The 14394-nt window shown below is 50.7% G+C and overlaps 1 protein-coding gene across 9 annotated transcripts in view; it reads left to right on the top strand.

The window, feature by feature from the left end:
• FHIP1A (FHF complex subunit HOOK interacting protein 1A) overlaps nucleotides 1-14394 on the top strand; it is a 305419-nt gene that overhangs the window by 281301 nt on the left and 9724 nt on the right. For all 9 annotated transcript variants that reach the window (XM_052655131.1, XM_052655122.1, XM_052655124.1 and 6 more), the window contains 2 exons: nucleotides 4423-4613; nucleotides 6327-7430. In XM_052655131.1, the coding sequence (XP_052511091.1) occupies nucleotides 4423-4613; nucleotides 6327-7430 (1295 nt within the window). The remainder of the gene's footprint in view (nucleotides 1-4422; nucleotides 4614-6326; nucleotides 7431-14394) is intronic.

The raw sequence follows: 14394 nt of genomic DNA, 5'->3' as shown, positions 1-14394 counted from the left end.
ATTGGGATGGCTTTGAGTAACCTGAGCCTCTAAAGCCATGTGTTGGTTTCCGATTCTGTAATATTTACTGGTTCCTGAACTTATTTAAAATCCCTCCGCAGGCAAATAGAGTTGAAATGAAAAGATAGTTTGATGCCAGACATCTGTACGAAGTTTCCTAAGTGATCTTCCTGCAGTCATCAGCCACTTAATCCTGACGGGCGACGTTTGGGGAACATCTGACCCCACTCTGTTTCTAGTCTCTCTCTGTAACTGAGGGCAGGCGGGGGTTAGTGTGTGCTCCCCCCACGCTTCTCTCTGGGGTGGTCCTTCATTATAGAAGCACAGTAGTAGAAGTCCTGCTTTAAATGCGGGGGTGTTATTCATTTGGGTTGACTCTCCAATTTCTAATTGTATAGAACCCTCCCCTTCAACCACTGGGGCATCCCTTTATTTGATTTACTCAGAAGAAAGTTCTTAGTTGCTACTGAAAGTGTGTATTTGCAAAGTTGCAAATTCCCAGTCACTATTTATCCTAATATAATTCCAAGCTACCCACCAGTGATATTTGATAAATAGCTCTATTAGGTTTGATCCACTGGTCTATTTTTTTTTCTTTTACTTCTTCAAATAAAGAGTAGAAATCTATGTATATCAACTTAAACATGAAATATGCTTGGTTTGAGCTGTAAGCAGTCATCAAGTTCCTGCAGTATATAAAAGCATCGAAGCAGGTTGTTTTTTAAATAATTAATGATGAGAATAAGGATACAATATAAATTCTGTATAATGTGAATTTCCCTGGGCCTCTCTCGCCTGTGTCGGCAGAAGAGTTCGCATCAGCAACCACAGGACAGGTTTTCCTGGCTCTTGCCGGCCCCCCTGCCCCTTGTCTAAGACCATGGCCCCCTGTGAAACATCAGCTATCAGTTCTGTGGGAGCCCAAGGGTGGGGTCTCCCACGGGCTCCCGCACAAGCCTGTGCCCCAGTGCAGTTGCCCCAGGAGCGTCTCCGCTGAGCCCTTGATCGGTGCTGCCTCCCTCGGTCCCTGCCGCGTCCCCGCTCCCGAGAGGGCTCGGGGGCGATGGAGGGCACGAGGGCTGGACCAGCACGGCCTCCCTGTGTGTCCCTGGGGCCAGAAGAAGGCTTCTCTCCTTTGCATCACTCGTGGTCCACAGAGCGTCTCCTCTCACCGAGATCCTCATGAAAAGAGCTCTTTCATTTTCTGCCCGTAGGATCTGTTTCCTCTCCAGCAGGACTCAGGCACACATCCCCAAGCCTGGGCTAAGGAGGAGGACAGATGGGCCCGTTTCCCGCACTGCCTCTCCTGTTTCCTGTTTGTTCTTGGGCCTCTGAGTTCCACGCTCCTGCACTTGCAGGTAGATACTGCTGCGTCAGGCACGCGGGGTGCGTCTGGGTCTTAGTGATGCGGGTTAGGCTCAGGTGTCTGTGTGTGTTGCGTGCCTGTGAGTGTGGGGAGGGGAGACTGCGTCTCCCTTACTTGGCAGTCTAGCTAAGGTTTGGGTTGAGTGAGGCATAATTTGGTCTACTGATTAAAGGAGGCAGCACTAGAGGTGAAGAACCCACCTGCCAGTGTAGGGACAGAAGAGACCCGGGTTCGGTCTCTGGGTCGGGAAGGTCCCCTGGAGGAGGGCAGGGTAACCCACTCCAGTATTCTTGCCTGGGGAATCCCACGGACAGGCCTGGCTACAGTCCATAGGGTCACAGAGAGTCAGACAGGGCTGAAGTGACTTAGCACAAGTTAAGGATTTATGTATATATCTTTATTTGTATTTATGTTACTTACTTGATTGCCTGTGGCATGTGGGATTTAGTTTCCTGACCAAAGGACGAATCCAGGGCCCCTGCATTGGGAACCACTGGAGCACCAGGGAAGTCCTTGATTTATTTTCTGAGAACTGAAGGTTCAGCGGCAAGCTTGTCGTTCCATACCGTGAGTGTTGTAAAGACCGAAGTGTCTTCATAGCGTGTGCTATGAAGAGAATGAAATCTCTTTTCCTCCTTGACTCAGGCACTGGCAGCAGGTCAGTCATTAATGCAAATGTACGTTTTCCTCTTGTGGATCCACAGGAGCTGTGGGAGACAGCTCAATGTCTCCTGGCCTCGGGACATACCCTGGAAGTTGTACTTTCATCTTTTCCTCTGAATCCTTAATCATCCTTGTTTTCCTCTGTACTGCCTCTCTCTTGAAAGCTAAATACAGAAACAAAACCGTGCAGGTTTATTGAAGATTGCAGTTGTCTGCCTCAGGGCTCGGGGTCTCTGGAATTGGCTCCCGCACAAACGTGGGGCACTTGGCTCTGGCCGTGAGGCTTCCATCCGGTTTGTTCCATCTTTGTTTCTACAAACAGCGTGATCTTTCTCCCTGTTAGGAAAGGAAGCCACCGAAACGCACTTGATTCCAGCCTCGCAGCCTGCCAGCGTGCGCCGAGTGTGTCAGAAACGACTGCCCACATTTCCTTGTCTCCGGCCGTGTGATGGTCCTGGGATGCTTTGTCGCCCTCTCCCTAGAAGTGGTGGAAATGGGGCCCAGAGCTCCATGCTGAGCCCTGGGCCACTGTGATGTTGTGGTTCATAAGAAGAAATACATGTTTGGTCTTTGTCCTTTTCCTTCTGAGTCCCTGATATTCGGGGAGAGGAGAAGGTTGAATTAAGTGCGAATGGTCAGTGATTCAATTAGCCATGACGGTAGTGAAATCTCCATAAAGCCCCACAACCGCTGGGTTTGGAGAGCCTCCCGTTGGTGGAGGTGCTGGGAGAGAGGGGCCGGGAGATGACACGGAACCTCCATAGCCTCCCCCACCGCTGCCCCCTTGCATCTCTCCATCCGACTGTTCCTGAGTTACATCCTTTCCTAACAAACCAGTGACCTAGTAAGTAATGTGTCTCTGAGTTCTTTATTTACAAAACAGAAACAGACTCACAGATTTAGAGAAGAAACTTAGGTGGTGAGGGGAATAGTTAGGGAGTTTGGGATGGACAGGTACACACTGCTGTATTTTAAGTGGGTCCATCCTGAAGGAGATCAGTCCTGGGGGTTCATTGGAAGACTGATGTTGAGGCTGAAACTCCAATACTTTGGCCACCTCATGCAAAGAGCTGACTCATTTGAAAAGACCCTGATGCTGGGAGGGATTGGGGGCAGGAGGAGAAGGGGACGACAGAGGATGAGATGGTTGGATGGCATCACCGACTCAATGGACATGAGTTTGGGTGGACTCTGGGAGTTGGTGATGGACAGGGAGGCCTGGCGTGCTGCAGTTCATGGGGTCGCAAAGAGTTGGACACGACTGAGTGACTGAACTGAACTGAACTGAACCAGGCAGGACCTACCGTATAGCACAGGGCACTCTGCCTGGTGTTACGTAGCAGCCTGGATGGGAGGGGAACTGGGGGAGAATGGACACGTGCGTGTATCTGGCTGAGTCCCTTTGCTCTCCACTGGAAACTGTCACAAGATTGTTAACTGGCTATGCTTCAATATAAAATTAATAAGTTACAAAAAAAAAAAAGCCTCTGAGTTCTGTGCACTTCTCTAGCAAATTGATCAAACCAAGAGGTGGTTGTTGGAGCCGCAGGAGCACAGGTGACAGCCTGGGCTTGTGACTGGCCTCTGAAGTGTGTGTGTGTATGTTGGGAAGTCTTGTAGGACCAAACCCTCAGCCCGTGGGCTCCACTGCCACCTCCGAGTAGACAGTGCCAGACTTGAGTTGAACCAAAGGACACCTTCAGCCTGGAGCACTGCTTGCTTGGTGGTGTGGGGACACTCCCCACCCTTACATACAGCCCCTTCAGAACTGCTGCCAGAACACTGTGGCACAAGATATTCTCATGGCCCTACGGGAGAACAGGAGAGGAGGCTGGCACTCTGATAGGTCTTAGCCTTTCCATGCAGCTGCTGTCGTCCGGCGCCCACTCTGAGCACTGCCCACGGGCTCATGAGGCAGAGCTCCTGAAGGAGGTGGTGCTCTGGTAGCGCATCGTGTTGAGAAGGCAGACACCGAAACAGTTGTGGTTCTGACAGCAGCGCCTTAGCAGAGGGCCGTGAGCGCAGTGGAGGGAGAGGGTGTCTCCAGCTTGGAAATGGAAGCCCGGATGCCCTCCTGGAGAAAGTGACACTGAAGTTGGAGTTTGCAGGACGTCTGGTGTCTGGCAGGGGCGGGGGAAGCATGCTGCAGAGAGAGGTTACAGCCGAGGCAAAGGCCTGGGGCGCAGAGGGGCAGCACAGCCATTAAGAGGGGAAGTTTGGGGACGTTAAACCGCGAAGGCCCTTAGATCTGCTGTCAGAAAAAAGCAGCCCTTGACAAGCTTGAAGCTCAGGAGTGAGCCCCGGGGGCGGGAGTGAAGGTGCAGAAAGGATGAGCCCCCCTGATCACGGGAATGGACCTGCAGACACTGAACGCAGCCCTTTTTGTCTTCCAGGTATCTGATCCCTTGCAATCACATGATGCTGAGTCAGAGGTGGGCTGTGAAGGAGAGAGACTGTTACTCTGTGTCTGCGGCCAAGCTGCTTGCCCTGACCCCCGTCTGTTGCTCCAGCGGGATCACCCTGACACTTGGAAACCAGGAGAGGGATTATATTCTCTGGTCAAAGTGCACGCATGATAGCCCAGGTAGGGGTGTTGCCGACCTGCATCCCTGACCCTTTAAGCGATAGAAATTGACAAGAGGCCAGGGGAGGAATTCAGGCAGGGCTTTCCCGGGCCTCTTGCTGCAGCCCAAGAACAAGAAACAGATGCCCTTGCTTGCTCCCAAGCCGGGGGCCAAGCTGGTTCCTTAAACGGAGTGAGGGTGGGGGTGGACCGATAGATGGGGTCAGAGGGGTGGCTTAGGTGGGCTGCCGACCCCCTTGGTGGTGCTGTGCGCTGGGATCAGGCTCAGTGCCCTGCTTTTGCTTCTGGTGCCGCGGGAGTGGCGGTTCAGTTCTGGCCTTTTTGTGTGCTGCTTTCCGTAATTTGCCCCATCTGTGCATGCATGTAGTTATTTTTAGTTCCTTATAGCTTCTTTGTATTCTGTCGCTGGAGGGGAGGAGGAGATGCATGTCCAGGTGTAAACACTGAAGCACAGGGTCCCAGGTCCCAGCCTGCCAGGCAGCCCTCTCTAGTGATAATCTTTATAAATGCAAGGATACCAGATTCCATCTCTCCTTGTAGACAGGGAATGCTGCAGTGAGTCCTGTTTCTTTTGACTGACTAGCTAGGGGTCCTTTTCTGCTTCTTACAGTTGTAGTAAGTATTCACTGACGTGCCCAGCTCTCACCCAGTCAGTGTCCCCAGACCTCAGTTTTCACTAGGCTTTCTAGCAGCATCCTCAGTGTACAAGTATGAGATGTGTTGTATTCGCACGTCTTTTTAAAACAACATGGGGCTGGGGGTTGGAGTCGGCTATAGCTAAGGTAGTTAGCCCTTATTTTAGATAATAAAGAGGCTGAACGAAGTAAGGAGAGAGGTTGACGTGAGATGACCTTGACTTGGGGAGGCAGGGACTGGACTTGTGGCTTGACCTGTGGCTCTGCCACTGGCTCTTGGGTGATCTTTGTCTCTGAGCCTCAATTTCTTCATCTGTAAATGGAGAAAACAGTGTCTTCACTTAGGCTTGTGAGGATTAAATTTGACAGCACTGATAAAGCGCCTGCCGACTGGTAGACGTTTTAAGAAATGGTAGAATTTGTGTTTGCCCTTGTCTGAGTCCATTTTTTCCCTAAAGGAAATGTAAACTTCAATGCAGATGTTTGCATAGCTATTTCAGTTACATGGTTGAGAGCTTTTAACATCAAAGGTAGTCAGTGTATCATTCTTAGGTTAAAGGGGCTGTTTTGAGAGTGAATATGAAAATTTATCGCAAGACACTACTTGGAACATAAAACTCCCAGTAATTCTCAGGATGGCAGAATGAATTAACAGGCTTCTCAAAAAACCCAGGGTTTTCTAGAGGAAATCTGTTTTCCAAGTTCACGGATTCTATAGGCTTTCTACTTTAGAGTCAAAGCAAAATCTTTTTCATTATTACCTGCTCTATGGCAGGTGCCGTGTTGGAAATACTGCTTCACGTAATCCTCCCAACAGCTTGAGAGGCTGCCATCACTGGCTCACATCTCTAAGGCTGACGCCCAGTAACAGACTTCCGCTGGTGATGGCCAGATCGGTTTTGTATCTCCTATGAGGGTAGAGTTTCTGGTTTTATTTTTTCTGCCTAAAACTGTAACCGTGTTTCGTTCTTTGAGAATCATGGTCAGAAATCTTTAGAACCACAGTGGCTGGGGGGACAGGGTCTCGGCGGGCCCCGCAGGGCCACACCCGCTCTGACTCGTGTGTCTCTTGGGGCAGGGCCCACAGAGCAGCCGCTCCCCGAGGCCTTCCCGCCGTCGGCCTGCATCGTGGAGTACGGCAAAGCCCTGGACATCAGCTACCTGCAGTACCTCTGGGAGGCCCACTCCAACATCCTCCGCTGCATGCGGGACTGCCGCGTGTGGTCCGCCCTGTACGACGGAGACTCCCCTGACCCCGAGGCATTCTGCCTGGGCCCGCCGGAGGAGAGGGCCCCTGGCGCCACCTCCCCTGTACTCCGGCTTCCGCAGCAGGTCCCCGGGACGACCGGGCCCCCACTGGCTCCCGGGAAGGAGAAGAGCCACACGGAGCTGGAGTGGGATGACAGCTACGACACCGGGATCTCCTCGGGGACCGGCGGGGGCTCCCCCGGGCCGTATGAGGATGCTGAGAACGCCAGTCCCCCGGCCCCCGTGGACCCTCCCAAACACATCCAGGAGATGAAGAAGAATGCCATCCTGCTCTTCAAAGGGGCCTACATCGAGGAGTCTGACTTCCAGGACGATGTGATGGTGTACAGGCTGTGTGCTGAGAAGGATGCTGAAGATGCGTGTGGTTCACAGGAGGACTCCGTGAGGCCCCCAGCCAAGATCCAGGTCCAGGGTGCTCCCGTGAACAATGGCCCCCTGCCTGGCCCTGAGCCAGAGACGGATTTGGAGGAGGAACATAGCAGGGATGATTCGGCCGTGCTTCACAGTGCATCCAGGGACCCAGCACCAGCCAACGAGCCTGAGGCCTCCCCAGAATCAGCCCCCGAGTCAGCAGCCCCCAGCCCTGAGGCGGTCCCCGAGGGTGAAGACTTCATGGCCCAGTACGACCAGATCATTAAAGAGCTGGGTTCCAGCACCGAGGGCCTGATGGAGCGGGATCTCTCCTCACCAGATGCCTTTCTGGTCACAAAGGAGCCAGAGGGGGAGGGAGACGAGAGCCAAGGGGGAGAGGAGGACGAGGGGAAGAAGGACCCGGAGGAAGAGGACGACGACTTTGACTCTTTCGTAGCCGAGGCTCCCCACCCAGAGACCCCGCCATCCCCGTTCGGAGCGCGAGATGACGCCGCCTTTGCCAGTCACCGTCCTGCAAGGACGCAGAGCACCCCGTTCACAGGTGACGCCCTCAGATTGCTTTGTGGTTTCTGCTTTTGAAAGTACTTGTACGTATTGCATCAGAGGAGTGAGGTAGGTGCAGGTAAGGAGCATTATCAGTTTACCTACCAGAGGGGTGGATGTATTTTTGTAAGGAGCAGGGAGGGGTGGTTTCATATTTATCTTATTTTATCATCTTGCAATTATTGTCTTTTTCCCCACCCCCGCCCCAAGCAAATTAGAGGTTATATTTTGCCATTGAGTAACTTGAGAAGCCAATTCAGTTCAGTTCAGTAGCTCAGTCGTGTCCGACTCTTTGTGACCCCATGAATTGCAGCATGCCAGGCCTCCCTGTCCATCACCAACTCCCGGAGTTCACTCACACTCACATCCTTCGAGTCTGTGATGCCATCCAGACATCTCATCCTCTGTCGTCCCCTTCTCCTCCTGCCCCCAATCCCTCCCAGCATCAGTCTTTTCCAATGAGTCAACTCTTTGCATAAGGTGGCCAAAGTATTGGAGTTTCAGCTTTAGCATCGTTCCTTCCTAAGAATACCCAAGACTGATCTCCTTTAGGATGGACTGGTTGGATCTCCTTGCAGTCCAAGGGACTCTCAAGAGTCTTCTCCATACCACAGTTCAAAACCATCAGTTCTTCCCCCAAAAGACTCACTAAACCACACAAGAAGTCAAGTCTCATTATTTAATAGCCTCATTTCCTCTTTGGTGTTCAGTCACTAAGTTGTGCCTGCCTCTCTTTGCTACCCCATGGCCTGCTGCACACCAGGCTTCCCTGTCCTTCACCATCTCCTGGAGCTTGCTCAAACTCATGTCCATTGAGTCAGTGATGCCATCCTGCCATATCCTCCTCTGTTATCCCCTTCTCCTCCTCTAGTCTTAACTTATTTTTCTCCTTAGCATTTGTTTTTATATGCTTTATATGTTAATTGTTTTAAAAACCAGTTCCGATTTCCTTCATGAGGGCGCAGTTGTTGGCTTGGTCTCTGCACTATGTCTAGTCCTGAGCAGTGGACAGGGCATACAGTAGGTGCTCAGAATACCCCTTGAATCAGTGTGGCTGTATACAGACAGCACAGGCCGTTGGAGTCAGTCGTGCCTGGGAACTCATTTCAGTTAATCACAAGATCTTCATCCAAACATGAGCAGAGTAGACCCACACAAGCGCATCACTCTGATGAAAGGACAGGCGTGTTCCAGAGACGCACCCCTAACAGTGGGTAGGGACCACGGAAGAGGCAAAGGGCCAGGCTAGAGTATCAGGTAAGTGGCTTGAGGCGAGGAGTTATGGCAGCATTATTATTAGTAAATGATAAGCCAAGCAAAATTACTACCAAAGTCAGATTTGGCTGCTCACTGGTTGAAAGCTAATTCTTGAGAGACACGTGTTGGTAGGAAAAGAAAGACCTCTTTATTCAGGAGGCTGGCAACTGGGGAGAAGGTGGCCTCGTGTCCAAAAGCCAACTCCGCACTGCTGATCGGGGGGCAGGAGCTTTTAAAGGGGAGCTTCGGGTGTGCACAGGTGGAGGGGGCGCTGCGTGCAGAACGGGCGCTGTCAGCTCTGACAGTCGTCTTGAACTTAGTCCCTCAGCAGTCTGACCAGCATCGTCCTGGGTGTTTTCAGTACAGCTGATCTCCAGTTCCAGGGCTGGTTTGTTCCTGTTACTCTGAGGCCAGTTCTCAGAACGGTGGCAGCTTAGGTCATGGCCAGAGTCCGGTCATCATGTGGTTAACTTCTCCTATCTGGTGGGGGTTTGAAAAACAGCTGCAAAACATCTGCAGAACAGCTCATAGGACATCGCTTAGAATATTGTCTGTAGCCTTTGAAGAGGAACTAAAGGTCCTTGATTTTGTTTAACAGATAAAGTATTTTTATTTTGTCTTGCGTGACTATTTTCCTTTGCTTTTGCAGTTTTCTGACTATTTTTTTCCTCTGGCTAAAGTTTCTCTGCAGACAAGAGGCAGGCAGGAGACATGGGGGAGGTCTGTCCTGGGAAGGCCCCACAGGGTCCTGCTCCTACAGTCTGAATCTGGAAATCATGGCACAGAGGGAACCAGCACAGCAGGAGGTTCCTCAGGCCTGGGGGCAGCTGAGGTGGGACCCCTGAAAGGTGTTCAGTTAGAGGAGAGGGTCCTGAAGGAGCCAGCATCCCAGAGGGACAGACCGGCCTTGGAGTCAGGCCTCTGGGGACTCCTGACTGTGGCACTTTAGCCAGGTGGCCTTGGTGTCCTAACCCTGGGACAACTGAATGTGATCCTGGGGGTGGAGGGTGGGCTGTGTCATCACTGTAGCCACAGGCAGCCCCTAGCAGCCTCGAGGCTTGTCCTTCTCTGGCCACGAGGGGACAGCTTGGTGGGGAAGGACCGCGCTCCCTTCCCACCTGCTTGGATCACCCAAATTACATGAAGTCATAGCATCTTTGGGTCCAACCAGGTTGGCTGACATGATCTCAGCATGCTCTTCCACCTCCTCCAACATTTCTTCATCTATTTACTGATGGCTGAAAATTTATTGAAACAGGGAGAGGGCTTTTAATTGCACAATTAAAAGGTTTGCATTTCTAGCTGAGATAACATTTCAGTGTAAATGGGTTTTAATTAAAATTCAATCAGTCAATCATAAGTAAAAAGGATTAGATAATCTGGCTTTTCCCAGTTGATGAGGGGAGGGGCGGGGCATGAGGGCCCTGACCCACTGAGGGTGAGGCCGAGTTTGGTGGGAGGAAGGACAGAGCTAACACCCGCTCTGCCCTCCGGGTACCCCGTCTGCTCTCGTTCAGCAGCACTTCCAATTTGCCTGCTGTGTTCTCCAGGACGGCAGGACTCCCCACTGCTAGTGAAGACTGCTTTTAGACTACTAGCCTTCTGACAAAGGAGCTTCATCTCTGGGCACTAAGTAAATTGACGAAACAAAGTATTGTTGTTCTGCCGCTCAGTCGTGTCCAACTCTTTGCACCCCCATGGATTGTAACACGCCAGGCTTCCCTGTCCTTCACCATCTCCTGGAGCTTGCTCAAACTCATGTTCATTAAGTCAGTGATGCCAGCCAACCATCTCGTCCTCTGTCATCCCCTTCTCCTCCTGCCTTCAATCTTTCCCAGCATCAGGGTCTTTTCCAGTGAGTGGGCTGTTTGAGTCAGGTGGCCAAAGTATTGGAGTTTCAGCTTCAACATCAGTCCTTCCAATGAATACTGAGTACTGATTTCCTTTAGGATTGACTGGTTTGATCTCCTTGCAGTCCAAGGGACTCTCAAGAGTCTCTTCCAGCACCATAGTTAGAAAGCATCAATTCTTCAGTGCTCAGCCTTCTTTATGGTCCAACTTTTACATCCATACATGACTACTGGAAAAACCATAGCTTTGACTAGATGAACCTTTGTCAGTAAAGTAGTGTCTCTGCTTTTTAACATATTATCTAGGGTGTCATAGCTTTTCTTCCAAGGAGCAAGCGTCTTTTGATTTCATGGCTGTAGTCATTGACTGCAGTGATTTTGGAGCCCAAGAAAATAAAGTCTGTCATTGTTGCTATTGTTTCTCCATCTCTCTGCCATGAAGTGATGGGACCGGATGCCATGATGTTAGTTTTTTAAATGTTGAGTTTTAAGCCAGCTTTTTCATTCTCCTCTTTCACTTTCATCACGAGGCTGTTTAATTCCTCTTTGCTTTCTGCCATAAGGGTGGTGCCATCTGCATATCTGATTATTGATATTTCTCCCGATAATCTTGATTCCAACTTGTGCTTCATCTAGCCTGACGTTTCTCATGATGTCCTCTGCATAGAAGTTAAATAAGCAGGGTGACACTATGCAGCCTTGACATACTCCTTTCTCAATTTTGAACCAGTCCATTGTTCCACGTCTGGTTCTAACTTGCTTCTTGAGCTGCATATAGGTTTCTCAGGAGGCAGGTGAGGTGGTCTGATAGTCTCATCTCTTGAAGAATTTCCCACAGTTTGTTGTGATCCACACCGTTAGCTTAGGACAAAAAAAAAAAAAAAAGAATACATCACATATTAAATAACATCAATATTTTGAATAGGGTACACCTGAAACCAACAAACCATAATCTGAGATTTGGATACATATAGGTAGTACTCTTGCCTGGGGAATCCCATGGGTCGAGGATCTTGGAAGGCTGCAGTCCATGGGGTCGCTGAGGGTCGGACACGACTGAGCAACTTCACTTTCGCTTTTCACTTTCATGCATTGGAGAAGGAAATGGCACCCCACTCCAGTGTTCTTGCCTGGAGAATCCCAGGGACGGCGGAGCCTGGTGGGCTGCCGTCTATGGGGTTGCACAGAGTCGGACACGACTGAAGTGACTTAGCAGGTAATTTTAACTAAAACCTCGCCTGTCCCCTCCTTTGAACCTTGCTCAGCTGCTTTTCTCTCTCCCGTGCATGTGAACGTTGTCACGTCCAAACTTCTGAGTCTTCTCTGCAGCGTTTGGTTTAACTCTCCTGTCTCCATGGAGGGCTTGCTTCCCTGGTGGCTCAGTGGTAAAGAATCTGCCTGCAATATGGAGCCGCAGGTGATACAGGTTCAACCCCTGGGTTGGGAAGATCTGGAGGAGGAAATGGCAACTCATGCCAGTATTCTTGCCTGGAGAATCCCATGGGCAGAAGGGACTGGAGAGCTACAGTCCATGGGGTCATAAAAAGTCGGACATGACTGCAGTGACTTACCATGCACTCTCCATGGAATCCTGATTTCTGTAGAAACGAATTTACTACTCAGCTAAATCAAAGCATTCCATTTCATTTATCTAATTTATTTTATTTATTCATGCATTCAGCAATCTTTTATCAATCCCCTGATACTCTGTGCTAAGGACGCAGAAATGAAGGGATTTGTAGACTTTCAGAGGAGACATCAACAAAGAAGTGTACGCTGTTCGTGAGAAATGGATTATTAGTCATAATATCCGAATCTTATGGGGGTCCAGTGCGGGGAGTGGGAAAGGCTTCACAGAGGGGGGCCATAGAGAAGAGAAGCTTCTGGGTACAAGCAGCTGAGGACGACAGTCAGGCAGGGGAAACGGCAGGTGAAGAAAAGGAGCCTGCCACCACACGGAGGGTGACAAGGCCTGGATCTCGGGAGTAGAGAGGGAGCCGCAAGCCTGGGGTACGCTGACTCAGCCCTCAGGCCACGCTGAGGAGTGGGGGCTTGTGCTCCAGGCCCTGAAGACTCCCCGTCAGAGTGGGTGAGTGATGTGACCAGATTCCTGTTTGGAAAGGCCAGTCTTGAAGACTGTGGGGAGAGCACTGGAGTGAGGAGAGGCTGGTGCCAGGAAGATCCAGCTAAGAGACTTGTCGTTGTATCTGGATTCAGAATGCAGGAGTGATAGTGTTTCCAGCAGCGTCTGCACGGCTGTGGTCACACGATGGGCCGAGCGGCGTGCACAGAGATGCTCTCTGCAGCGTCACTTACAGTAGCAGTCGCCCAAGCGTCCACCATAGGGGCTGTTTTGCTCACGTTGCACCCATGGCAACCGGATGTCTTGCGGGTGGACAGGATGGCTCTGCGCGTGGTGATACGGTGCGCGTGGTGATACGGCATAGCCTCTGGGGGAGACGCTGCGGCGCATAGACGAGAGGCTGAACAGCGTGGAGACAGTATTGTCATTTATCGTTTATTTTAAAAAAGCACCAAGAGGTAGACACACACAAACACACACACATGCTCTCACCCTGGGAAGCAGGACAGTGTTGGTTCTGAGCATCGACGCTGGAAACAGATGGCCTGAATGAAAATCGAGACTCCGTTTACTCACTGTGCACGTGACATTCTGCATCATCTTTGGTGGCGGTGGTTCAGCTGCTGAGTTGTGTCCAAGTCTTGTGACCGCATGGACTCCAGCCTGGGGATAACTGTTGGGTTGGCCAAAAAGTTCGATTGGGTCACATCTTATGGAAAAACCCAGGTGAACTTTTTTGGTCAACTCAACAGTACACACACTTTGTAGGGTTGTTGTGAATATTTAAGTAAGTCAGTACATGAAGAGTGCTTACAACACTGCCTGGGACATACTAAGTGGTTCATGTTTTTAATGATAACTCAGTTATTATCGTTTATTACATACATGAAACATTGCTGGAAGAATGCGCTTGGATCTGTTAACAGGAGTTGCCTCTGGCAGGAGGCCTGTTCTTTATTTTATACCCCTGTACTCTTGGAAGAGGAAAAATTTTAAATCATTTTAGTCTTTATTAAAATAGAAAAATTGTTGCTGAACACCAGACAAGTGAGGAGACTGACCTCAGGCAGTGCTGGCAGGGGAGGGGGAGGTGACGGTCTGCGTTTGGGAGGTGGTTCCCAGGGGAGTCGGCGGAGCTGGGGCTCAGAATGAGGGTGGCGGCTCTTGGAGTCAGGAAGCACCGGTCAGGGTGGGGGTCACTGAAGCAGGGGAAGAGGGCCTGAGGGGAGAAAAGGGAATGACGTATCATTCGTTGTTCTGAACATTCAGTATTTTATGGGTGTGAAGTTAATCTGTCTCCTGGAAGGGGAAAAGATACACCCTCATGCCCACAGTGGCCCATTCCCACATTCCCAGTGGCTTTCTGAACTGTAAGCGAGTTTTCTCATTTTCAGCTGCTTGCCCATTGCCCCTTCCTCCTCCATTTCACTCGGGTTTTTTTAAAGTGCTAGAATCAAACAGGAACTTGAAAGGGTTTAATATATGCTTCTTATTGCACGTGCCTAAGAAGCTGTAGTTCATGGGGTTAATGGAGTATAATGACAGTCTGCTGCCCTGGCCTGATGCTCTGTTGTCCAAGTGGGACAGTGATGACGTGGACTCTCCCGGGCGTGGTGGCAGGCTGGGGTCCTCCGTGACAGTAGCCCTGGACCGTGCGGCTTTTATGTGTGTAGGATGGCCGGGAGGCTGAGGGCCCTCGTTAAGGAGATGTTTGTTAACTCCTTTATTTCTGGCCGCACTGGGTCTTCGTTGCTGCGCAGGCTTTCTCTCGT

This window comes from Budorcas taxicolor, chromosome 17 (assembly GCF_023091745.1).
Source record: "Budorcas taxicolor isolate Tak-1 chromosome 17, Takin1.1, whole genome shotgun sequence".
Lineage (NCBI taxonomy): Eukaryota > Metazoa > Chordata > Mammalia > Artiodactyla > Bovidae > Budorcas > Budorcas taxicolor.
Note: the sequence above shows the minus strand (reverse complement) of the source record. Positions and strands in the feature narration are given on the sequence as shown.